The sequence below is a fragment of the Mus caroli genome, unplaced genomic scaffold (assembly GCF_978045245.1).
Source record: "Mus caroli unplaced genomic scaffold, Mus_caroli_1 scaffold_13, whole genome shotgun sequence".
Classification (NCBI taxonomy): Eukaryota; Metazoa; Chordata; class Mammalia; order Rodentia; family Muridae; genus Mus; species Mus caroli.
In genome coordinates, this window is record NW_028227268.1 from 63008224 (window position 1) to 63035114 (window position 26891).

A 26891-nucleotide genomic window follows, 5' to 3' on the forward strand; every position below is an offset into this window, starting at 1 on the left:
ATCTGCTGGTAATTCCTGGACACTGGGATAGCTGGGAAGAGGGCGAAGAGCATGCATTGCAGAGGGCCACTGTATGGGATGAAGGAACCTGTCCCCGTTCTGAGACAGCCCCACTCTGTCCCTTTTATCCTTTGATGTGTATGGTACACGTCATAGAGTGGCCCATGACTTTCAGGTGATCAATGCCACTCCGCTGTCTGGCGCTCTTGCTGTTTGTTTGGATGTCACAATGCGGCTTGCACCCTGGGTGCTGTTGACCCCCTGCAAATCATTCCCTAACTACAGAACATTGCTCTGAAGTGTGTCCAGGTGCCCAGTGTGGTAGAACTGCTATGTGCCGCCTTCCTTCCAGCTTGTGGGGGTTCTGCAGCTGAGTTCATCATCAGGGTGACCTGAGCTGTCCCTGGAGCCTAGCTCCCATTTCCTTCTGGTTCTGGTAGGTTGGTTCTCTCTTTAGACTCCACTAGGCATCTGACCTCAAGGGAGAACTTAGGAGTCAAGCCTCCTGAAGGAGCTTGAGAGTGGGAGGGGCCCCCCTCCTTTGCTGAGGTGGCTCAAAGGACCATCTGACACTGGCTGGGAGGCAGGACGTAGGGGAGAAAGCCATGGCTTTTCTGTTCATGTCAGAAGGATTTGGGGTTAATTTCGGCTAATTCAGCTCTGAGTGGGCTTTGGGGGGGGCACCCCATGTCTCAGGTGTGGAGAGCTGGGAGCAAGTTCCTCTGTTTCTAATTTCTGCTCAGCGTTAGTCACTCTCTCCCGGGAAGCAGCTACTTCTCCAGGCAACAGTAACCCTCAAGGTGACCTGGCTTCCAGATGAACCCTTCCCACCTGCTGAGGCAGGCTGACCAGGGCACGGGGACCTGGTTGTGTGGTCATACTCTGCATAGATCACTTTGCCTTTAACTGAGAGACAGCGGATGCTGGTTTTTGCAGGTTCAGCCGTGTTAACTCGCTGATCTTTGAGTGTCTCAGTTTTCTTCTTTTGTCGTCTTAGCTCTCACAAAGCAGGAAAGAAGCAAGTGTGTGTGATTCACCACCCACTTTACCCATCTCATGCTGGGGATCCAGGACCCAGAAACTGTCTTTTATGCTTGTCTACTGTGCTTGGTGGGCCCTCCCCTAGTGGCTGAAGTTCATATCTTGTAGGGTTTCCTGCCTAGGATCCAGAAGGGCTCTGCTGTGCTGATCCTGGCCCTCAGAGCCTGGCCTCTGCAGGTTTCTCCAAGTTCCTGGTTGGCTCCTCTTTGGGGTCAGTGATAAGTCCTCTTTCAGACCTCAGTTCCCTGACCTCGGGGATGGCTCTAGGAACGCTCACAGGCCCAGTCACTTTTTGGTCGTTAACATCCTATACCAGGACAGGCTCCCTTCATGGTGCTCAGCACTGGGACAGTGACATTGAGTTGAAGGAGGTCATGGGGAAAGGGGAGGGTTCCCACTGCAAGGGTAAAATGTTCTCTCCTCCAGGAACCCCTCCTCCACCTTCCTTCCCTAATACGGTGAGCTTACTGTTTAAAAATGACATTATTTATTTGATTTGCATATGTGTGAGTGTGCATTCACATGCAGTACACTTAGGGTCTATAGGACCTGTGGGCCTAGAATGACCTGGGGGAGCTGCAGGGAGGCCAACCAGAGGAGGACACAGGCAGGGGAGGAGACTGCAAGGGAAGACCAGGCTAGAGCCTCAGGACTGCTGGTCCTCCCACCTGTGTCCTCCCTGCCCTCCTTCACCCCTAACTAGCAGACCTAGGAGCAAACAGGCCCCACCCAAGGATTTCAAGCTGCTTTGGGAAGTCCCTCCTTTTCCTCTGGCTTGGCATTTCACCTCTACCAACTCTTCTAAAGCATTGCTTCATCTTTCAGCCCTGCAGACGTATATATCTGTGAAGCAAAGTGTCTGGGTAGCTGGTGATTCCAGGTCTTGTGGTCTTACGCGAAGCCATGCCTCTAGGTCCAGAGGGGCCTGTTAGTCATGTTGGCTGCCCAGTTGTCCTGCAGCTTGCAAAACTCCCTCCAGGGGCCGCTTTGGCAATTTCTTGTCTCTTTCCAAAGCCAGACTGGAGGAGGCCACCGTGGCTCAGCCACTGAGCCCCTTGGAGATGACCATTAGCCTTCAAATTTTATTGATGATGAAAGAAGGGCTTCTGTTCACTTAGCAAATATTTACTTTCTGCCAGCCTTGGCAGTCAGAAATGGAGACACAAAGATCAATGAAAACATGGTCCTTAGCCTGTGGAGCAGCTGAAGACCGGGACAATGATCAGATAATCACAAAGGCTGAACTCCAGGAATGCCATAGAGTGCCTTGGTCAGAAGTAGAGGACAGTTCCATTTGGGTCTTGAGGGATGTGCAGGAATTTGTTCAGTGTGTAGAGGGACAGATGATATTCCCAGCATACACAGAGCCTTTGTGAAGGGATGGGTAGGTGAAGCTGTAAAAAGGTCCAGTCTGTGGGGAGGTATGGGGCCCACCTGCTGCCGTGCTATGCTGAGTGAGCCAGATGTTGGTGAGGAGGTATGAGTGAGGGTGACCAGCAGGGTTCGAGCTGCCATTAGGAGGGCTCAGAAGGGAAGCGGAGCATAGGAGCTCTTGAAGGTCCTGTGCTGTGCCCTGGGGGAGCCTTTAGAACAGCGATGGTGAGGGTAGGAAATGGACGAAGTGGTTATGTAAGGAATCTCAGAACTGACTAGACAGAATGAGGCAAGGGTGTGGTGGAGGGCTGCAGTGGAGGGGTTGGGATGTGTAGGGACTTCCTGCTGGGTAAGGGTATGTGGTCCAGCTGGCAGAAGTAAGAGCAGCATGCTCTGGGAGTGGTCAGGCCAAGTCAGGACTCTTGTGCCTAGGCCAGTTTCCTCTCACCTTTTCCTGCAGCCCCGGCCGCCCCCAGCTCAGGGCCTTGTGATCAGGGTTGCTTAATATCTGTCTTCAAAGGGAAGAAAGACTGGCTGTCTTGTTGGGCTTTAGGGCTACACAGCTGCAGTCACCTCCTTTTCCTGTAAGGCACATGGCCTATTTTAAGGGTCGATCCAGTGGCTTCCTCCTGCTCGAGTGCTGTGTGCCCTAGGAGCACATGACCTTACTTCCCACAGTCCAAAGTTGTGCTGAGAGGCCCTGATCACATCCAGGGCTTCCTGAGACTTTGTCCAGGGGCGCAGGTTTGCCTGATGTATCCCCTGTGTGTTCTTGAGCTGTCAGCAGCCTGGGATGAGGCTGTGCCCTCAGGCTCATTCTCCCTCGGTTCCCAGCAAGTTCTCTGTCATTCATTTATCAATACCCCGGTGAACGCACTGAGGTGCTTCTCGTCCCTGCTCCCACACTCGGGCACCCGCATTGGCTTGTTCTCTGCTGAGCAGAACGATCCCACACCTGTAGCCTGCAGCTGAGGGCTCCACAGCAGGACAGTGAGTGGAGCAGAGGAGAGAGGCAGAGAGAATTTGCACCACTTATTTCAGTCTGTTTTAGTTCCATCCTCCACTCCCTCTCTTGCTTTTGTTTTTTGAGACAGTCTCACTTTGTAACCTTGGCTGACCTGGAAGTCACTACGTTAGACAGCTCATAGACTAGACCTGCTCACAGAGATCAGCCTGCCTCTGCCTTCTGAGTTCTGGAATCCCAGGTGTGTGTCACCACGCCCAGCTCTGGTTCTAGTTAATGAGTAGTTATTGTTAACCTCTTGATGTGCCTGGTTTGTAAAATTCTATTGGAGGTGCATGTATATTAGAACAGCAACAGTATAACACATGTAGTTTTTGGTGCTAGCTGCACTGTAGGCATCTGTAGGGGTCTTGGTATGTCCCTTGTGGATATGTGTGGCTGAATACTGGGTTTGAGTATTTAGCAAATGCTTAGCCTGCCTTTGATCCCATATCCTGGTGAGAAATGTGGTCTGATTGGGCAGGGAGGCCACAGTGGAAGACCTTCCATGCCTAGTGATTTTCCAGTATCCCCTGTGTCACACTGGGCAATTTGGGCTGACTGGCTGGCTGAGCCTTCCCAGGAGGTGGTTACTGGGTGAAGTAAGAACATGGGTAAAATCTACTGCTTTCTCTCCAGGGATGGGCAACCCTGGGCGGGTCTCTGTGTGTGGCATACTAGCAAATGTAGAACATTATTTCCTTGCCTCCCCCTAATGTGGAGGGGGGGCGTGGAAGCACGCTTTGAAATGAAACAGCAAAGCATGCATGAGAGCAGAGTCTGAGAGAGGCCACAGGCCTGGTGCACGAAGCCTTATTTACAATTTAGTGTGACTTTTATTTCAGTTGCATGTGGGGGAGACAATACAATTTATCAGTGCTCTGGGCCTTCAAGATCCTTCCTAAATGGAAACTGGAGATGTTTAGAGAAGAGCACAAGGGCCCAGCAATATTCACCACCTGGCACCAGAGAAAGACAGTGGTGCAGGAAGTGGCTGGCTTTTCCTCTCTCCTGTGGGCAGCGCTCCCTCCCACTCAGAGAGTTTGTTTCTGTTTGGAAACATCTCTGGTTGCTTCAGTGGGGAGGAGTTGCCACCCTCCACTGGGTGGAAGCCAGGATCTGGGCCTGCGAGGCATTATAGAATGCATAGCACAGCACAGCACAGCAGAGCACAGCACAGCACTGACAATTCACCCCGAATGTCAAGCATTTCAGGGCTTTTATGTGTAAATGGAGCTGTTTGATTTTGTGATTTAAGGGTTTCACACATGGGCCATTCCTTACTTCTCTAGGTTGGACACCTCGGTTGATCTTGTGGTTTGTTTTGGTGGTGGTATTGGGGATAGAATCTAAGGTTTTCTACATAGTAGGCAACTGCTCTCCCACTGAGCCATATTTGTAGTCCTGGGTTGTCTGTCTGTGTGACCTCCAGCCATTGCCAGTGTGAGCTGGAGGGAGTGGTGCTGTCTGCTCTCTTCATGCTGTGTGTAAAATCACTCCCTTACACAGTTGCAGTCATGCTGTTCCCCTGAGGCTCTGGGAGAGGTGGTCATTACCTGTGGTCACTGGCTCTTCCTGCTGTCTCCCGAGGCCAAACTTCTCTTCCCGTGTATTTTGGCCATCTGAGTTTTCCATGAGTCTCTTGAGAACCCTCATCCAAGAGGAAATCAATCACATCCAGGGTTAATGTCACTCCTTTCTTGGGATCTTGTCTTCAGAGCCACAGATCTCTGCATACAGTGCCCATGAGCACCTCCGCAACCATTAGCCTAGCACTCTCATGACAGTTGACACGGCTGACTAGTTTTTTAGCCTTTTATCTTCTGTTTTATGAGACTTAAGTGCAGTGACTGTGTCTGGACTTAGATATCCCAAGCTTCCCTTATCTTCCCAGGAGTCTTTGCATCCTGGGGGTTCACAGGTCCTGGCAGCTTCTGGGTGTTGCTAGACAGGCTTCCCACTGATGGCAGCTCTGTCCTTGCAGGCTGATCTCTTCGTTATGAGCTGGCTGCTGGGTTACGTGGACCCCACAGAGCCCAGCTTTGTGGCGGCTGTGATCACCATTGTGTTCAACCCACTCTTCTGGAATGTGGTGAGTACCATTGCCCTCACACTACAACGGCTAGCTGCTGAGGCTTGTGCGGTGGGATCATTCTACCATAAGCCAGACACACGGACAGTGGGCTAGTGCCTTCCCACCATGCCTGTCACCATCCTCTTCCCTTCTTCCCTCTCAGGGTGGCACTCAATGAGTGTACACTGAACGAGGGGAGACTCTCGCCTTCGTGGAGGCCAAAGGGCCAGTGTCAGGATGACCTAGGGTATCCCAGGAGCCTACAGCTGACAGCTGCATGGGGGAGGCCTCCCACCTGCTGCCGACCTTCTCAGGGGGCCTGGGCTGTCCGGGAGCTTATGACACAAGGACTAGTGGAAATGGAGGCCTGAGTGCTCACTGAGGCAGAGCCTGGGGTATCCTGTGACTGCCCTGGAGCTAGTCTGTAGAAGGCTGTGCTTGGTGGCATCAGCACACTGATCCTAGACTACTGTCTGTTCAGCTGTACCAGGGCAGAACACGGTATTCTTTTTCTCTAGTTTATGGCTTGGGCCTTTTTTCCACCTGGTGGGTGATGGCAGGGATGCTTGGCCCAGAGCCACCACCTTCTGAATGTTTTGTCCCTACAGTCCTGAACATACTGGACCTGCTGAGGAGGGGGCTGCTGGCAGGGGTACAGAGGACAGACAAGACCACTGTGACCTCCTTGCTCCTGAGAAACCACAGCCTTGGAGTGTACTGCTAGAGTGTGCTAGTGCTGGCCCTGGTTTCCTGACAGCCTTCTTCTGGCAAGGCTAGACACATGGTGCTCTGTGCCCTTAACCTGTCCTACGCCTAGGAGCCAGCCTGCCAGGCTGCAGGACACTCTAGGGGACAAACACTGATCTCAAGCCATGGGAGAATGTTTCTGATGCTTTAAAGGAGCCAGAGGAAGCTAGTCCAGGGCATTAAAGAGGCTTCTGGCCTGTCCAGGAGACACCTCACTCCTAACTCACTCTCCGTTAGATATGGTGTGCACAGGGCTCTCCTGCAGGAAGCTGCTGGACTACATAGCTGGATGGAGCCTGTGTTCTCTCTTCCAGGAGGCCTAGGCTGATTAGCATTTGCCAGAGTGTGGCCTGAGCACAGGGAGAGCCGCTGGCCAAGTGCAGTGGGCATTGGGAGAACTTTGTCTGAGTTCCCTTTGTTCATCTCCCACTGACCCTTGAAGCAATATGTTTCTGCCCACTTAATTTTGAAGCTGCGTTTCATCCATAGGAACAGCCCCAACAGCCCAAATAGACGAGAGCCGTGTGTCTGTGCGTTTATCATAAGCGGTTCCTTTTTATTTTTTGTGGTCATACGACTTTGGTTTGCCTTGTTTTGAAAAGCATTATTCCTTGGAAAGACATCTAGTCATTAGTGGAAGAACAAGTGAGCTCTTCATGTTCGGTTTGGAATGAGAAAAGTGGCATCATGTTACGGTTGGGTCAGCCACAGTGCAGAGGAGATGAGGTGGCATCTGGATGCAGGAGGACCGGAGCCGGAAGCCTAGCTCTGTGCTTGGTGGGGACAGGAAACTGCACTGTGATCAGGGGTACGCTCCAAGGGTGGCACAGGGTCTTCTGACTGCAGCCCTGGGCATGGCTCACTGTGCTCAGGCTTCCTGCCTGGCAACTCAGCAAGGTGGCACAGCAAGGCACTGCCATTCTCATTCGAGGAATCGGGCTGGAGGGGGGTTTTAGCCCCTTTCTGTTGTTTTAACACAGCAGTTCTTATCTGCCGGTCACAGCACCTTTGGGGTGGGGGTGGGGGTTAAATGACCCTTTCACAAAGGTTGCGTATCAGATATGCTGTATATCAGATATTTACATCATGATTCATAACGGTAGCAAAATTACAGTTATGAAGTAGCAACAAAAATAATCTTATGTTTGGGGTCGCCACAACATGGGGATCTGTATTGAAAGGTCACATCATTGGGAAGGCTGAGAACCACTGCTTCAACAGAGGGACTGGGGCTGAGAACTGTGTAGAAGGGAGATGGATGTTTAATTCGTAATCTCTGGAAAATCCCAGCAATGTGGTGCCAGAATCCTGTCTCCCTAAGTAACGTAAAATATAAGGGAGAACCAGAAAGGAAAATAGCCACGTGCACAAGAGGCCAAGCGTGTGTGGGCAGTTTTAGTCTGTAAGAATCCACCCTCATGGGCTGAGGAGACGGCTCAGCGGTTAACAGCTCTGCGTGCTCTTCCAGAGGTCCTGAGTTCAAATCCCAGCAACCACATGGTAGTTCACAACCATCTGTAATAGAATCCAATGTTCTCTTATGGAGTATCTGAAGACAGCTACAGTGTACTCATATAAATAAAATAAAATAAGAATCTACCCTTAAAAGAAATAACAGTTCTCCAGGACCAGTGCCACTCTTCCCAGGGGGACCTGCCTTGATCTAATCTCCTCACACTTGCTACTCTTAAGGGTTCCAATCTTCCCAACCATTGAAATCATGTCCAAACCATATCAAAGAGATTTGTCCATTTTTGTCCAGATACTTATAGATTGACAGTATCTGTAAGAGCAGGTGGGCCTGACCCTGGCACAGTGGCATCCTGGGAAGGGCAGCGAGAGAGTAAGCATACAAATCAACCCCTTAGGGGCAAAGCAGGTAAGAAGGAAAGACAGGAAGGGTAGTCAGGGAAGGCCTGCCTGAAGGCTTTTGACCGAAACCCAACACTTGCATAAGAAAGTGCTGGGTTTCTGGGGGAAAGTTGTAGGGGACTGAGTTGATTTTTTTTTTTTAAGTGGCATATGAAAGGAGTGGGGAGGCAGCCAGGGTGAGCTGGGACGCCAGCCCACTTTAGAAGCCCAGATGGCAGCATGAAGCAGAATGGGGCCCTGGCTCCTGCCCAGCAGAGGTCAGTAACACTGTCTCTGGAGGCTAATGTGGTGCCCCCAGTGGTCTGAATGCCCACTCAGTATCTCATGCACCCCTTGGCCCAGCTGTGAGGAGCCCTGGTCCTGTTATCTTAGAGTGCTCCAAAGCACCTGCTTTCCCATCTTGTCCCCAGCCTGCCATGCACTGTGTTCGAGGTAGCAGCTGCTGCTTGGCCTGCATCTGAGCGAATCAGCCAGGGTCCTCCTCAGTGCTCACACTTGTGCCTGGTGTAGGCAGTGCCCTGGAAGAGCTGCTGTTTTCCTGAGCATGGGCTGGCTCATCACTGGCCTTCTGCGTAGCATCAGTGGACACATTCTGCATCCATCTGACATGAGCTTGCACTCACTCGGGCAAACCTGGGAAGGAAAGCACTTGAGGGTCTATGACAGATCCCGGGAGAGATGGGGTAGATGGCTCTGTGAAGCTCCAGTGGCCATGCTTCGCCTGGTCAGAGCTCTGGAAGGCCAGGGCCCGGATCCCGGCAGTGGCCTTGAGCTCGGACTGTTTATTTGAGGAAATGTCACACAAGCTTTGTTACATTAGCCAGATGGAGCAGATGGCTGACAGCAGCCAGCAGCCAATGGAGACAGTCTGTTTGGACACCAGGGCAGACTGGGATGGATCACAGAGCATGGCCCTGAACCAGTCCATCCCAGGGCTCTGTATCGGGAGTCAGCAGGACAGGCTGCTGTTAAGAGTCTTGTCAGGACAGCTGGTGTGAAGAGGGCAGAGCTCCTCCCAGGTTCCCTTCTGTGTCCTCTTGTTGCTGTAGATCCAAGCCACCCCCTCAGGTCAGAAGCAGCTGCCCTTCCCTAAAGGTTGAGGGACATACCATGCTCTTCTGAGGAAGGTTGGTTGTACCAACTACCCACAGGCAACCTGGGCCCCACAACTACCACAGGGTAAGCCTAGCTGCAGACAGATACCAGCTGAAGGTACCACCAACTCGGCTCAGGAGGGTGCACTTTAATTGGGACGCTGTCCTGAAGGCCTCCAGAGAGAGACTAGGCAATGGTCACTGTGTCTGGAGAGCTAGTTTGAGAAAGGTGACTGTCCTTACAGAACTTGGGAACAACTTTCTGTGCTGTATGTAGCATGTTTGAGTCCTGGGACTGTGGCCTGGTGGCACAGGTGCCTTGGAAGGAGTTTAGGGCTTCTGGACAGTAGGTGGCGCTATGGAGGTGAGAATGACAGGAGAGGAGGGAAGGCAGAGGAGAGGTGACAGTGAAGAAGAGGTGACAGTGAAGGAGAGGTGACAGTGAGGAGAGGAAGTCACAGTGAGAGGAGAGGAAGTCACAGTGAGGGAGAGGTGACAGTGAGGGAGAGGAAGTCACAGTAAGATTAAGGTAACAGTGAGGGAAAGGAAGTCACAGTGAGGGAGAGGAAGTCACAGTGAGGGAGAGGCAACAGGAGAGGAAGAAGATGCTATAATGAGGAAGGAGATAAGTTTAAGGGCGTAGAGGTGACAGTGACATAGGAGACACTGAAAGCAGAGGACATACCCAGTGTAGGAGGGGGTAGCAGGGAGGAGGAGTGTACTGGCAGGTGTGGTGTGAACTTGACACAAGCTAGAGTCATCGAAGAGGAAGGGGCCTCGGCTTTGAACTGTCTCCATGAGATCCAGCTGTAAGGCATTTTTTTTTTTTTTTTTTTTTTTTTTTTTGGTTTTTTTAGAGACAGGGTTTCTCTGTATAGCCCTGGCTGTCCTGGAACTCACTTTGTAGACCAGGCTGGCCTCGAACTCAGAAATCCGCCTGCCTCTGCCTCCCGAGTGCTGGGATTAAAGGCGTGCGCCACCACGCCCGGCTGTAAGGCATTTTCTTAATTAGTGATTGGAGGAAGGCTCCAGCCACTGTGCCTGGTGCCATCCCAGGGCTGACAGTCCTGGGTTCTGTAAGAAAGCAAGCTGAGCAAGCCAGGGGAAGCAAGCCAGTAAGTAACATCCTCATGGCCTCTGCATCAGCTCCTGCCTCCAGGTTCCTGCCCTGCTTGAGTACCTGTCCTGACTTCTTTCAAGGGTAAACAGCGAGGTGGAAGTGTAAACCCTTTCCCTCCAAATTGCATTTTGGTCATGGTGTTTCATTGAAGAATAGAAACCCTAAGACAAGGAGATGATAAGAGTGGAGGATTTGACAAGGAAGAGGAGATGCCATTGAGGGAGGAGGTGACAGTGAGGGAGGGGAGTTGACAGGAAGAAGTTACCTAGAACTGGAGTGGATAGCAGGGTGGCAGGGGTGTGTTGCTCCAGTGGCGGCCAGCAAGAGCCCTGGTCCCTTTGCCCTTCAGTGCCCTTCTTTCTTCTGTCACCACACCTTCCGAGCCTGCCAACTGCCACTCATCTCTGTGAGGGATCCTCTGATGCCAGAGAAGCTTTTCCTCTGCATCCACTGGGGCAGCCTAGGTTTGCAGTCTGGCCTTGCCGACTCCATTGGTCAGGTGAGGTTTGTGCACTGAGGTCTGTCTAGCTGCAGAGTCCTCCCTCTTCCCCAGGCCTGGCCTGTGGTGAATTGGCTTGGGATAGTACTGTGTGCTTTCCTGGAGTGAGCACTTGGCTGGATGGTAAGCGTAGATGCCAGAAGAGAAGCAGGATAGCCAGGCAGGGGTGTGCACATCACACAGCTCCCAGAGGCACTTAGGAGAGAGCACAAGTACCAGGTCAGGCTCGGGGATAAGGCGTCTGGTCTGTAGAATGGCTGTCTGTCTTGAGGTGGGTTTTTTAGAAGAGGAAGAGCACTGAGGGATGAGGGAACCTTGCAGGGGGATGTGAAGTTAGCGGGTAAGAGGGGTTTGAGTTCCCTGAGGGATGGATGATCCTGTCTCCCGGCCAGCCACCCAAGTTGTTTCCTAGAGGCAAGTCGGTGAGTGAGAGTGCATGTGAGTGTGATGGGTAGGGACAGTCAGTGGGCAGTTTGGGATTCTTGCTCCATCTGGCATAGAAATCTGGCACCTGGGACGTGACCCACCCACTAGGCCGGGAGCTGGCACTTGGGGGGTCAGGTGTCTTCTCTTGTTTTGTGCTGCAGAGGCTGGCCTGGCTAGTTGCTATAGCTCAAGGCAGTTGAAGGTGTCACACGACAGACCTGGGTTGTGTCACCAGGCTCACACACTAACACCTTTTGATTGATGGCCACCTGATGTACCCTGGCACGCCCAAGTCTCCTTTCATTTGTCTCAGCTGTACTCATGTCTGTGGCCCTCCAGAACCAATGCCAGTCCAGCCTCCCACTGGGCTGCAGATGATCTTTAACAGGGACACAGCTGCACACTGTCAGTGTTGGCTCAAGTGCAGTGGATGTGTGGTTAGCTGGAAGTGGCCTTAGCCTTCTCACTGAGCCCATCCCTCCAGCACCGGGGTTACTTTAGAACCCACCATCCCAGCATCGTGGGATGAAATGCCCCAAACAGTGTCTCTCAAAGTCTGTGCCAGGACTGCTCAGAGACACACGGCAAAGAACAAAAGGAAGGCTGGGCAAACCTGCTGAGGGAGGGTTGTTCTACGCCATGGGTCTAGGTGCTGGTTTCAGTTATCTTAGAATATTCGAGCTGGATGGGGCCCATGCTGTCTTCCCTCCCTGGTTATTTTGGGATTGGCCATCTTGGTGTATAAGGTTAGTCTGGTGCTTCACAGGAAGTGAGGTTTTAGGACTTTACTGTTTCATCTGTATCCCTGGCAGACCAGGCTGATCTACTACAGCGCCCTCCCTCCTCTCCTGTCCCTCCTCTGAGGATTGAACACAGGGGTGTACATGTGCTGGTGTTCCTCCAGTGAGCCATGCCCCTGGCCTCTGCCCTGATCCTGGCTGCTGTAGCATGGTCTGAGAGTAGCTTCTTTTTTTTTTTTTTTTTGGTTTTTCGAGACAGGGTTTCTCTGTATAGCTCTGGCTGTCCTGGAACTCACTCTGTAGACCAGGCTGCCTCTGCCTCCCAAGTGCTGGGATTAAAGGCGTGCGCCACCACGCCCGGCTGAGAGTAGCTTCTTAACCTTCCTAATCCTGCGACCCTTTAATACAGTTCCTCATGTTGTGGTGACCTCCAACCATAAAATTTATTTTCGTTGCTGCTTCATAACTGTGATTTTGCTACTGTTATAAATCATCGTGTAAATATCCAATATGTGGTATTCAACCCAAAGGCGTTGTGACCCGCAGCTTGAGAACTACAGGTCTGAGAGGTATTTTCATGACCCAGACTTAACTTCAAGAGGGCACTCTTTCAGGAGCTTGACTTATCACCACGGACACAGACAGTTCTCAGTGTGCCTCTGGGCCTTTGCATGTTCTGTTCACTCTTCCTAAAATTCCTAAAAGGATTCCCACACGTCCTTGCTCAACTACCCTTCGTCTTCTTCAGCCAGACATCCCTGATTCTGGCCCTAAGCAAATATGGCTAAGCATCCTCCGTTAGGTCTCCCTAAAGCCCACTGTGGAGCTGAGCCCTGGCCATGGGAAGTGCTAATGGTAAATGTGGGATCTGCTTTCTCTCAGGCTGAGTTATCCTGAAAGCCCAGAGAAGGGTGGGAGCCATCCACTGATGCCCAGGGCTAAGCCTAGGATTAAAAAGGATAGCTGGTCTAAGGGTACCCTCTTTCCTCAGAGTCAGTCTGTGGTGGCTCGGAGGAGGGATGGAGCCGGGCGTGATCTCCTCTACTCTACTGGGAACATACCAGCTTCCCTGGTCATCTTCTCTCATCTTTCTTCCCCATCTGTAAAAGGAACTTACAGCTAGCCAGTGGACCCTACAAGGTTCTTTTGGGGATTCATGAGGTACATCCCTAGCCCCTGCAAGCCTAGAGTCAGCCTGGCTGTCGTCTCTTTGTTTCAGTCCACCCCTGAGTCTTCTGTTTGGCACAGCAGAGCTGAGATACGTATGGAGTAGAGTGACAGTTCCATGTGTGTCTGCTGGGTGTTCTGATTACACCGGGTTTCCATGCATTCATCATTGCTGATGTGAGAAGTGCAGAAATAAACACGAGCTGCAGGTCTGTGCTGCTGCCTTTGATTATATGAATACTAGTGTGTCTGCTGGATCATGTGGTAGTTCTGTTTTATGTGTGTGTGTGTGTGTGTGTAAGTGTGCATGTGCGGGCAGAGGTTTAATTTGACATTGGATGTCATCCCATAGGGTCTCTCACTGAACCTGGAACTTATCAGTTCAGATCATCATGGTGGCAAGGTATGGCAGTTGGGACAAGTTGGTCTGTGATGGTGGAGGCTTGTAGTGTGGCTTGCTCTGTGATGTGGGGCTTGTAGTTTTGGCTTGCTCTGTGGTATAGGGAGTAGAGTAGGTGGGAAGGGAGGCCTGGCCCTGGGCATAGTGGGCCAGTGACATTGTCAGTTCCTTCTTCCGTCTTACCTGGCTGCATGTACTGTGGGTGCAATGGGCCCCCCAGGGAATGATCATATGTAATTCCCAACACTCATAGTCATCAGCCGGATTGTTTGGAACGCTTTTGTTGCTGTTTGCAGTGCTGGGGCTCTAACCTGGGCCTTTGTGGACTGTAGGTCACTGCTCAGCCCATGAGCTGTGCTGGTTCCTAGCTAGAGAGGCTCTGGCTGCCTTGCTGGCCTTCTCTCTGTCCCCTGGTTCTGCATGCTGCTGTGCACACTAAACTTTAGGCTTTCCCTGCATGTTTGGGGAGTGTATCAATGGAGGCACATCCTTGTGAGAAGGATTGAGGGGACCCTTCTGCAGGTGTAGTTATTAGGGTAAATAGGCCCAGAGGCCATGCTATGGCTCTGTAAGTCCTGTCTTTTCCACAAGGGCACCAGTAACAACCTACATAGGCCAGGTATTTACCTCAAGTCCCTATCATGGGGGGGGGGGGCTGTGTCCACCTTCCTGTGCCTGCCCTTCCTGCCTGCCTAGGAGGGCTCCAGAGGCCGTCTGTGTGGGTAGCAGGTGGGGTTATCTAGTGGATTCTTCTCCCGCCATTTTCACAAAGGGGTGTCTGGCCACCTCAGTGAGCCCTGGGGTAGGCAAGGTGCAGGCTCCAAGGAAGGAAACAGTTCTTTAAGGCAGAGTATGTAGAGTCCCTGACTTCTGCAGACAGGGATGTGACCTTGATTCAGATAGGGCCCCATGTTTCTCTGAGACACTCAGCTAAGGTGTCCAGGGCAGAAATCAAACCCACTAGCCCCCACTGGGGCTCCCTTTCCTTAGAAGGGAGGACATGGGGACAAGGAGCCCTTCTGCCACATATGGCAACGGAGCAGGGGCGGGTGTTTGCCCTCTGCAGATCCATCTATCTTATCCTTGTTAGGGATGTGGTTCGGGCGTGGGCTGAGAGCAAGGGAGGTTGATGAAAGGTGAGCGGTGGCCTGACCTGAGGAGGCGGTGCTTTCTGATCCCAGACATGTCTGCCCTGAGAGCCTTAATAAGGGCAGGGTCAAGGGGTCTCAGCCTGGAGGGCAGTGGGGTAAAGCAGCACCCAGGGGGGTATCCTAGTTAGGTTTCTCTGTTACTGTGATAAACACTGGCCAAAGGCAGCTTGGGGAGGAAAGGGTTTATTTTGCTCACAGGTCACACATAGTCATCGAGAGAAGCCATGGCAGGAGCTCAGTGTAGGAACTGAAAGCAACAACCATGGAGGAACCATGCCACTTACTGGCCTGCTCATCAGGCTTTCTGATACAATCCAGGACCACTAGCATAGGGATAGCACAGCCCACAGTGGGCGGGGCCTTTCTAAATCAATCACTAGTCAAGATAATGCCCCACAGATATCCCATAGGGCAGTCTGGTGGAGGCAGTTCCTCAGCTGAGGTTCCCCTCTTTAAGTGACTCTTTGTCTGTACTGACAAAACCTAACCAGGTAAATGGGGGATGGGATCAGTGCTTCCCCAGTGTCCCACAACCACAGTGCTATCATGATAGTTACAATCACCTTAATGAGCCCCTGTGTGTCCTGGCATATTCCCAAGGTTGTCTAAAGGAACAACACTGATAGAATGAATGAATGAATGTGTGTGTGTGTGTGTTTATTAAAGGGCATTTGTTAGATTAGGTTATAGGATGTGATTCAGGTAATCAAAACAATAGCTATCTTACACTGGAGAGGCTGAGATTCTGGTAGTTTAGCCCATGAGACTGGATGTCTTTTTTTTTTTTTTAAGATTTATTTATTTATTATATGTAAGTACACTGTAGCTGTGTTCAGACACCCCAGAAGAGGGCATCAGATCTCATTATGGATGGTTGTGAGCCACCATGTGGTTGCTGGGACTTGAACTCAGGAGCTTTGGAAGAGCAGTGGGTGCTCTTAACCGCTGAGCCATCTCTCCAGCCCCTGGATGTCTTAGCAGTTCCACTATGGGCTTGGAGGCCTGGAGAATTCTTAGGGAGCTGCTGGGTTTAGGTCTGTGTTGGAATCCTCCCAGAAGTTAGTTCTAATATTAGTGAAGGAATGCCAGAGCAGCAGGATAGATAAGCTTGCCAGTGAGAATGAAGGCAAGTAGGCATAAAGCCAGCTTCCTTCTTCCATGTCCTGTTACCTGGGCTGCCACCAGAAGGGATTGCTCATATATAGGGTGTGTCTTCTTGCTTCAGTAACCCGATCGGGAAACTCCCTCACATGGGTGCCCAGCAGCTTGTGTTCTAGTTGATACCAGATGCAGTCAGTTTGACAACCAAGACTGACCACCACACTGCCCTTCCACCCCAGACTTCACAGAAATAACCCCTGAGGGTCAGAGGAGTTCTTGATGGCCTGAGCCACACAGTGGTGAGTACAGAACTGGACCTACCTGCTCCTGCCTTCCTCTACTTGCCCTTTTTTATACCCACGGCTTCAGGGCGGCACACACCCCTGAACATTCTGAGATGTGATGTGAGGAGTTGAGGAAGGCTAGAGACATAGCCTGGAGTGTCAGCATGGCCTGGCTCCAGCCAGATACACTGAGTTGCTAGGCCCTGACCTCAGGAAAAGACCCCCATGCACCTGTCACCAATTGTAGGGCAGTGGGCGCTGGGGGAATAAAGGGAGTGGGAGAAAATCCGCGTCCCACCAGAGTGCTCTGGGTGGGCGGACGCAGGAGGACTGCCGCACACTTTCCACATGGCCACAGGTGGGTGTCTGGCTGTGTGAAGCCACTGAACCTAGCCAGCCAGGGGGTGGACAAGGGGCAGTCCGAGGTCTTTGGGCCTCACGGAGGCCAGAGATAACAGGTTTTCAGTCTTGGGCATCCCAGACACTGCTGGATACTGCGGAAGAGCTGAGAACCAAGTGGAGGCCCCAGGGGTGGCTCTGTCATCCCTGGGGCCAAAGGGAAGAAAGGGCAAGGAGGGGGGAGGGCGGTGCTGGGTGGTTCCCATGAGGGCAGGAGTCCTTGGTCCAATCCTTGGCTGAAAAGCAGGAAAGCCTTCCAGTGGGAGGTTAGATGCGGCTCTTTAGGGGAAAGCCTATCCCATTGTTCAAGGTCGGCGGGCCTTGATGAGCAGACAGTCTATGGTTTTAGAGCTTTATTGTAGAAAGGCAGAGAGAAAGAGAGAAGGTAGAAAGAAAGAGAATGGCCAGCCATGGCCACGTGGAGGTGGGGTAGGAGGGCTAGAGATGAGAGTAAGAAAGGTGAGAGCTAAAGAGAGCAAGGAGGGGCCAAGCAGCCCCTCTTATAGTGGGCTGGGCTATCTTGCTGTTGTCAGGTAACTGTGGGGAGGAGGATACCAGAATGCCAGGAGCTTGGGGTTTTATCTGTGTGACTGATAGTCACAGGATTATGGAGTTGGGGGCTTTGTGGTGTCAGGCACCTGTCTCTGTAAATGTGGCTCACTGTTCCATCCCTTGTAGAGTTTTCTACTGGGTCTCCAGAGCAAGCCTCATTCAATCAAAACAGGCTGCCTTTCACAGTCCCACAACCAATGCCAATCAGAGCCTGGGTGGGGCCATATATGCCCTGCAGCCCTGCAGGATTTCTCCATGGTCTTATTCTGGGCTGATGTGTGCTTGCCTGTGTCTTTCCTATGTCGGTGTTTTGAGTACATGCAGTTCTTCCATGGGCAGGGCTGCACATGGGTCAGACACATGAAGCAGTCATGTAGAAGTGACACCTTTCCTGGCCATCCTTGGGGGCTTGGCTCAGTCACTTCACCAGGCCTTTGAGCACACTCAGACCCATCATTTCCCTTCTGCCTCTTAGTACTTGGGTGTGGGCAGTATTCCTGGCTTCACAGAGCCTTGGTTTTCTCTTCTGTAAATGGGGATAGGAGTCACAGAGTGGCCTGTTGCTGTAAGACAAGGAAGGTCTTGGTGAGAAGGGTGCTCAGACCTGCACTGCAGTTGCTGTGGGGCTGCCTCTTCTTGCCTCTGGCCTCTCTCTCATGCTTGGCAGCTCTGGATTGAACTGGCCCATCTTCTTGCCTGTGCTGCCCACCCAGACTTCTATAGAGGATGCTCACTGAGCATCTACCCTGGGCCTACTCATAGGTCTTGGGTGTTGTTCGCTGAATAGCTTCAGGCAAAGCCTGAGCCTGAGAACTGTGCCTCAGTTTCCCTTCCTGTGAGCAGCATCCGCAGACACTCTCCATCTGCCCCATATTGTATGATGTTATTCTTGGGGAGACATGAACAGATACCTGCTCAAACTGCATAGGAAACTGATGACAGATCAAAGTATTGGTACCACTAAAGTCCAACTTGGTGAACTAGTAAGGTTTATTGGGGTTACTTATAAGAATATGGGTGAGGGGCTGGAGAGATGGCTTAGCAGTTAAGAGCACTAACTGCTCTTTCTGAGGTCAATTCCCAGCAACCACATGATGGCTCACAACCATCTGTAATGGGATCCAGTGCCCTCTTCTGGTGTGTCTGAAGACAGCTATAGTGTACTCATATACATAAAATAAATAAACTAATTTAAAAAAATTTAAAGTTAAAAAAAAGAATATGGTTGAGATGTAACTTACAGAAGCAGAAATAACTCAGCTGCATCACCAAAGCCCACTGCAGCGTGGGTGACAGCTCATGAGGGCTAGGAACCTGGAACACACTGCCTAGCCTTCCGGCAGCTCAGTAGCTTGGAGAGTGTCCTTTCCAGGTAGCTTAGTTGGTCTGAATGTTTTTCAGGCACTCGGGCTAGTCTCTGTTTTTCTTAGGCAGATCAGTATGTCCTGGCCTTTCCTAGTCAGTTCTGCTTGTCTGAGCCTCTCCTAAAGCCCCCAGTTTGTCTGAGAGTAATACTTATAGCTTATATATACCTGGGGAGGGAGTGGCCTAGAAAAGCTGCTCGGTTTGAGGAACTTCCTGTTTCACCTTGCCTTAGAACTTCTTGCTGTTTCACCACCTTGTAAACATCCTGTCTTAAAACATCCTGTCTTAAAACATCCTGTTATCTCACTTTCCCATTAATACCTCACATCTTACTAAGTGAAGGAGTGTCTCTCCAAGATGAAAGGATTTAAGCTAGAGGAAACTGCTATACAACTCCCTGCCCAGCCTGTGGGGAAACTAATGAAATACCTTGCAGGGAGTACCCCAGACAGCGCTGGGCAGGCCCCAGCTTGGCAGGGTCAACTAACTGCAGATGTCCTTTGTCCTGCATCACTGGTGCCTAGTAAAGATTTGGTAACTGGGGAACATGGGTCCTACTGATCCTGTAGGGTCGCCTGGGCCCTGGGAGCAAATGATTTAACTACATGGGTCAGAGGAATAGCAGGAAAGCAGGGGAGAACATGGGCTAAAAGGTACTAAAGAGGACTGAGTATTCCCTCGTCTCATCTCTCACATGCTAGGCTAGATGGAAGGCCGTTATGGTCAGTGTACTGGTTAGAGCAGGGCAAGGTGGAGTTGCTTGGCTGTAGTGGGTCGGGAAGCCAATGTTCCCATCATTGAGGTGGGAACAGGGCAAAGGGGGAGCTGGGGGGACACAGCAGACTGGCTCAATGGGAAAACACAAGCAAGGCCAGGCATTGCACTGCCTTGGTTAACAGTGCTGACGACATTTGTGGTAACTGTATTTCCGTTATGGGTTCTATGGCCTCTTTCCTCTGATCTTTCTCTCAGCCTTCTGAGGCCTGGGTAGTAGCCTGTAGGGCTGTGGGCTTCCATAGACGGGGCAGGCATCTGGGACAGCATCTGTTGCTGATTTTTTGTGTATATTTGGGGAAGTTCTTTGCCCTTTCTTCCTTTCTACCTTTCTTCCTTTCTTCCTTTCTTCCTTTCTTCCTTTCTTCCTTTCTTCCTTTCTTCTTTTCTTCTTCTTCTTCTTCTTCTTCTTCTTCTTCTTCTTCTTCTTCTTCTTCTTCTTCTTCTTCTTCTCCTTCTCCTTCTCCTTCTCCTTCTCCTTCTCCTTCTCCTTCTCCTTCTCCTTCTCCTTCTCCTTCTCCTTCTCCTTCTCCTTCTTCTTCTTCGTATATGAGTACACTGTAGCTGTACAGATGGTTGTGAGCCTATGTGGTTGTTGGTAATTAAATTTAGGACCTCTGCTCGCTCTGGTTGGCCTCGCTTGCTCCTGTCAACCCTGCTTGCTCAGGCCCAAAGATTTATTTATTATTATAAATAAGTAGACTGTTGCTGTCAGACACACCAGAAGAGGGCATCAGATCTCATTACAGGTGGTTGTGAGCCACCATGTGGTTGCTGGGATTTGAACTCAGGACCTCTGGAAGAACAGTCAGTGCTCTTAACCGCTGAGCCATCTTACCAGCCCCATTCTTTGGCTTTTCAAGGCCTCAATTTCTTCCTCAAATGACCTCTACTTGAGTATTTGTTTATTAAAAGTCAGATTATTTGTGCCAAGGGCCACACTCAGAGGTGGCTCTTTGACTTATGCTTTTGGGTGAAGGATGAAAGGATCAGGAGAGTTAGGCACCCACTTTGCCTTTTATTTAGCTGGGTACCAATTCACTCTCATGCTTTCCCCTCAGCATTAGGCAGCACCTTCTGTTGCTCTGATGTCCCTCAGCAGGAAGCCACCACAGTGTCAATCACTTGGGCCTCTGGTTCCTGGCCCAGCCTACCAGGCATGCTTCTATGTGCTGATTGATCACCCAGAGTTGACCCCTTGGCTGGTTTTTGTTTTTCTTTGACCATGGAGGTGCCATTTCCTCTGCAAACCCTTAGGAGTTGCTGGGCTGGCTCCCAGCTCACCTTGACATTTCTCTTCCGGGAGCCAGAGCTTTCTCCAAGAGTTGTTTCCCACAGCTGCTCAGGAAAGTAAGGATGTCACCCGCTGCTGTCTGAGTCCTTTCTCTGTCCCCTGCAGGCTCTCTGTGAAGGCATGTGTCCATCCCTTGCTCTCCTGCTCTGTTGTTTCTCATACCTTGCTTCATTTTTCAGGCAGTCTTGCTGTGTCCCATGACTTGGCCTCCTCATTCTATGTCAGAGGCCCCGTAGGTACAGCCTGAGCCTGGTTCATGGTTTTGCTCATTCAGTGCCCATTTCCTGGTCATTTCCCTGTGGCAGCAAACACTGTTCTAGGAGGAGTTGTGGATATTAGAAGTGGACAGGAAGCTAGCCCATCGAGGGGGTCTGCTGATTGGCCTCCATGGTCACCAGGCTCATAGCAGACTGAGCCTTTTGGCTTATGATACTGCTGACTATCTATCTGGCCAGCCTCTTACCCACCTCTGTGGGCCCCAGTGTTTCACCTTCCACGTCTCATTTCTGGTTCCCTCCTGTTTAATGCGTGTGTTTTTGTAAGCTCCCCACCTTTCATGAGTGGAGGGACCAAGAAACAAAAGCTTCAGAGGGTAGTGCAAGATAACGCTCAGTGCCTCTGCCTGACCCACGGAGGGAAGCTGAGAAAGCAGCATGGCTTCTTGCTGGCTGTCTCCTCCATTCGGTTCTATGATGATGAATAGAGCCTGCCCCACTGTCACAGAGCCACAAACAGTGCCACTGGACTGTCTCTTTGGGTGTATCTGATTTTCCCATCAGCCACCAAAGTGTGTCCCTTACTTTCTCAGCCCATTCCCCTGCTTTGTGTAGCTCATCTGGCCTCTTAGAAGAGGTAAGATCCTTTGGAGCCCCTGCTCCAGTGTTTAGAGGCCCACACGAACCCCTGGAGTGGGGATTGGTTCTTAGCGGCTCCAGCATGGCCAGCATACCTGATGCATTAGACACTGGTTTGGGCCTTCCTGGGTGGGCCAATCTCAAGGGCAGTGCTGAGTGTTTTAGGGAGGTGAAGCTGACCAGGGCCTAGCCAAGCTTTGAGGAGCCTGTGGTCTGGACAGGGTCTCCTTAATTGCCTCTGAACTCTCTGGTCTTTTTTTCCTTCTCCTGGTGCTGGAGTTGATGGTAGCTTGCCGTTTATAGCGTGTGCCTCGTCTGCCCTCAGAGAGGGTTGGTTCCTAAGGCTGGGTTCATGTGCATGAAAACACATGGAAACTTCGCACCCTTCCTTCCTGGCCTTTCACTTTGTTATGTGTTTTTTAAAATCTGGTGAAACTGCAGTTCAAGGGCTCTTTGGTACAGGGCCCACAAGACTCACAGCACATGTCTGCTGGCTTTGAATGTGGCCAGTACCAGGGGAAGCAAGCTGCCACGTGCCTGCCAATAGAGCTGGATATCTTAAAATGTCATGCTAATGCCTCTGAAGCCGACAGTTTTCCCTGACGTGGGACATGGTTGGAAAAGTCATAAACATTGGTATGTTGACATCTTTGTTCCTTTGTGGACTGTCAACAACTTCACACTGTTTGCCAGAGGATAGAGGGTCTGACTTCATAGTCTCTGGCTCCAGAGGGCAGGCTCAATGCTCATACCTCCTTTACTCTGTGTGAGGTGCTCTGAAGAGAAGCAGTGTACCCTCAGGGTGCTCTTCACAAGGCCCTGATCTGCTTTCCTGACTCTCCCAGGCCAGCTCCTGCTCATGGGCCAGGCCACAGATCCAAAGCTTACACTCAAATAAGCTTTAGACACTCAGTCTGGTGTTCCCACCTGTGTCTGGACATGTGCCAGGTGGAAGGGAGGGACGAGGCAGTGTGTTCACCTGCCACCACGAGGAGCTGCATCTTCTAAGATGGCAACAGATGTCAGGGGAATCAGGGAGAGTTATCCATAGAAGTTCCTAATTATTGCTCAGCTCTCTGGTATCATCTGAAGGAGCCTTGGGCCTCCTGTGATCGTGTGAATGATCTGAAGTCTCTTTAAGTAGCTCTCCAGGTAGGTGGCCACACATGGGATGCTGGGAAATGTCTGGGTCAGTCTGAAGATCAGGTAGACATGAGACCCTTCAGGGTGCTGAAAGGAAATAGGTGATTTAGAGTTAGGGGATGGTGGCCTGGAATTTCACCTGAGGGATCTCTCTGAGACCAAGGCACCAGCAGCCTTTGATGATAGGTACCCATGAGTGTTCACCTTCCTTCTTCAGTCTCTTGAGTCCTCATAGCCTCCACAAGGGAGCAGGAAGTGTCCCAGATAGCTGAGAAGACCCGGAGTCCTGATGTGCATTGTCTTATATGTGTACTGCCTAGCCTGGGATGGCCACTTTAAGGGTATGTTGTATTCTTCCTTGCTAGCCTGTGACAGGTAGAAGAGGTAGCTTGGATCTCCTTTCCTGGGCTGCGGGTGCAAGCTTCCAGGCTGTGAGGGTCCTGATCTGGCACTTGTTCTATGTCCTTGTATCTGACTTTGTGGCCTGGACAGGGAGGCAGTAACATGAAGCTTTCGTTTGGCCTTGGGTCCTGGGTCTGCAAAGAATGCGGCATGCAAACACCTTCTGAATCCCCAGCTGGACAGGTGTTCTTAACACCCAACTGCTTCTCTGAAGGGATTGGTGTATGGAGCAGGGGATTCTGGGAGATAAGGGAGAAGCTGGGCTGCTCCAGCCAGGGCTTCTAGTGCTGCCCTAGGCCTGGCAAAGCGGATTACCCCCACCTGTGGTTCCTGCTGGAGTGGAGAGGCCACTGGGCGAGCAGCATGTTCTGTGTTCAGAAGACAATGTTCTCAGGTGGATTTACACCTCTTCCACTGGGAGCTTGGAAAATGAGGTGTGAGATGCTAATTTTAGACCTTTGATCTCCATGTTACAAATGGCAGCAGGATATTTAGAAAGAAAAAAATGACGGCATGATCTTGTCCCTTGCTGATTGTGGGTCAAGCACATTTCCATGAGAGAAACTGCCATCATGACTGCATATTGCTTATGGGGGCTGTCTGAGTTGCCTGGTCTGGAGTGACTCTGTGGGCACCTAGGTTAGCCTAAGGTCCCTGCAGACTTATGTTTTAATCCCAAAAGCTGTTTTCCTACACTGGAAGAGTATGGCAATATAGAAGTGACCATCACCCTTTGGGGGCAAATTCTTCATTGTCTGAGGCAAAAGACATAAGAAGTCTGAACAGGCTAACGAGGGCCCATGTCAGCCACAGCTTCTACACAAAGGTCTATTTCACCTCTGACAGCACCCAGCTTTTTGGTCCCAGGCTCTTTTGTCCCCTTTGTTATCTTGCTGGCACTCTTTCCAGATTACCCAGGCTCCGGTCCAATCATGTTGTAGAAGGTCATTCGCAGCTTCCAGTTACTGCTCCGAGTTATGTCAGGTGCCACTGGACACAGGCCTATGTGAGCAAACCTGGTGCTATGCTCTTCGGAACCCTGTTTGTGCTCAGCATTTCCAATTCCACCCTCACCTCACTGTGCAAGGACCTGGCGCCCACTCCCTCCTGTCCAGGCGCTTTGTACCACGCTTCCCTCCTCCACGTGATCAGTTGTTAGAACGCACTGAGAAGCAAAAGCAGTCAGGACCGGGGATAGCACTGGCTGTCCCTACAGCAGAACTCACCCTTGGTGGTCCTTGTGGCAGGACTGAGAGTGTGCACACATGTGGCAGCCCTCTGAGCTGGCCCCACACCTTATTTGGCCATCTGCCAGTCACCATCAGAAATAGCCTGTTGTTTTTGTTTTTACAGTAACTTCATTAAAAATTTTAAAGTAATAACCCATATATGATAAAACAGTTAAGAGTGGGCTGGAGAGATGGCTCAGCAGTTAAGAGCACTGACTGCTCTTCCAGAGGTCCGGAGTTCAATTCCTAGCAACCACATGGTGGCTCATAACCATCTGTAATGGGATCCAGTGCCCTCTTCTGGTGTGTCTGAAGAGAGTGACAGTGTACTCACATGCATAAAATAAAGAAACCTTTAAAAAAATTTTAATAGTACCACAAGGCATAGGTGAGTCTCTCCTCTTGCATCTTATTGCCATTTTCTGGGAATCCTTCTTAGGTCTCACCTACATGAGGTATCTCAGGGCACAAAAAGAACTACTTCTTTTTTCATTTTATTTTATTTTATTTTATTTTATTTATTTTTTAACACAGGGTTTCTCTTGTAGCTCTACCTGTACTAGAACTTACTTTGTAGACCAGGCTGGCCTGCCTCTGCCTCCCAGTGCTGGGAGTTAAGGTGAGCCCTACCATACCTGGGTTAAGACCTCCCTTTCTGTGTGGCAGAGTCCTGTGTCTTTTTGGGTCCACACACACTTGAGTGTATTGAAGTGCTAGACAAGCTGTGGTGTGCACTCCCTGGGCATCCTACAGCTTTCAGTGGGCTTTGGAGGTTGTCCACTTGGCATCTGTAGTGCCTCTTGTTCTTTCTCATAGCTGCCCAGTCAGTATTCTGTCACAAAGGTGCCCTCCAATTCTTGCATTATCCCCTCACTGGTTGGAGGCTGGTGGACTCGTCCCAGCTTTTACTATTATAAAGAGTGCTGATGTTACTCATGGGCTCCGTGGGCAGGCCAGGGTCTCCAGTAGATATGGAGCTGACTGTGACAGTGGCTGTCTCTGGGGAGGGGACTGTATCTGTGAAGGATGGAGACCCTGTGTCCTGAAGTAGGCTGCCTCAGTGTGGCTTGTGTGTACTGAGTGTCACAGGGGCCTCCAGACTCTGCCCTAGCTGTATATTTGCAAAGCATTGTGGGCATTGTGGGGCTGCTTAAACCCGACTTGATGAGTGGTACAGGAGACCTATGCAGATCATCCCCCTAGAGAGCCCGAGCTGCAGCAGGCAGTGAATAGGCAGAGAGCATGCTGTCCTTGTAACATTGTGTGTGTGTGTCGTTTCCCCCCCCCCGCACCCCCCCACCCCCCCCCCCCCGTGACATCCCAGAGCATCCACGTCCTCTGAAACATTGTGTGTGTCTATTGTTGGGGATGGGGTACTAATTAGCACAGAATGTGATATTTAGAATTTAGACTGTACCCAGTGAGGAGAGAGAGTCCCTGTGCCCAGCTGCTGCCAGGCTCTAGCTGTCAGACACTGCTTTCAGGGACAGTCACACCACTCTGTGAAGTGGTGGGGAGATTGGATTTCTGCAAGCAGGCTGTCTTTTCTGTCCTCATGGCTGAGAGCCAGGGTACATTACCTCCCCGTGCTCATGTACCCTGCTACCCCCCTCCATGAGGGCACAGTCTCTGTAGCAGTTGTTCTCCACCCATGGGTTGTGACCCCCTTGGAGTCAAGTGAGCCTTTCACAGGTGTCACCTAAGACCTTTGGAAAGCACAGATATTTACATTACAGTTCCTAACAGTAGCAAAATTACAGTTATGAAGTAGCAATGAAAATAAGTTTGTGGTTGGGTTTCAATACAATGTGAAGAACTGTATTAAAGGGTCGCAGCCTTAGGAAGGTTGAAAACCATTGTCCTAGAGGAGGCCTACAGGCTTGGCACCAAGTGGGCATGCACGCATGGTATGGATGCCCAGGCGTCAGTCGGGCATGTTGGCATGGTAGCTATGAGGCTTTTTTGCATCTTCTGTCCCTTGAAGCTAAGGAACCCTGACCTCCAGCAAGACTCTGGCTTTTGCCCACATCTCGATAGTGTGCCATTGCTGTGGTTGTGACCTCTGACCTTTGTGTGAGGTGGAGTTTTAGGAAGCTGAGTGGAGTGTGAGAGTATTTCTCACTGCTTCTGCAAATCTCAGAAATCTCAAAGTATTCTAGAATAAGACCTTTTTTGGTTTTGTTTTGTTTTTATTCTTCTCTCAGATATTTACATCCCTATCACAATTTCCCCTCCCTCCTTTACCCATTTCCCTCTCTCCCAGATCCACTCCTCTGTGTCCCTTCAGAAAAGGGCAGACTCCCAGAGACATCAACCAAACATGACATATCAAGTTGCAGTAAGACTAGGCACATCTCATGTTAAGGTTGGGTGAGGCAACCCAGTAAGAGGAAAAGGGTCTCAAAATCAGGCAAAGAGTCAGAGACAGCCCCTGCTCCCACTGTTAGGAGTACCCCAAGAACACCAAGCTACACAACCATAACATATATGCAGAGGACCTAGGTCAGACCCATGCAGGCTCCTTGACCATCATTTCAGTCTCTGTGAGCCCCTATGAGCCCTGGTTAGTTGATTCTGTGAGGATATATATATTACTCAAGAGGTTGTTTTAAAAACGTGCTTGTCATTGCAGAAGGTTGAGACCATGGCTTAGGCAGAGTCCACTTCAGGAGGCCAGAACTGGTTATCCTACCTCTGGATGGGATACAGAAGACAAAGCTCTGGGCGTGTCTGTGGGCACGTCTGGGAGAGGTTTTTGCTTAGGCTAATTGAGTTGGGGGGATCCA

At 50.9% G+C, this 26891-nt stretch overlaps 1 protein-coding gene across 1 annotated transcript in view; it reads left to right on the forward strand.

The window, feature by feature from the left end:
• The window catches only part of Pemt (phosphatidylethanolamine N-methyltransferase), a 71568-nt gene that overhangs the window by 3689 nt on the left and 40988 nt on the right, over window positions 1-26891 (forward strand). Inside the window, 1 exon segment of the mRNA XM_021177948.3 lies at window positions 5403-5510. Coding sequence (XP_021033607.2) covers window positions 5403-5510 — 108 coding nt within the window.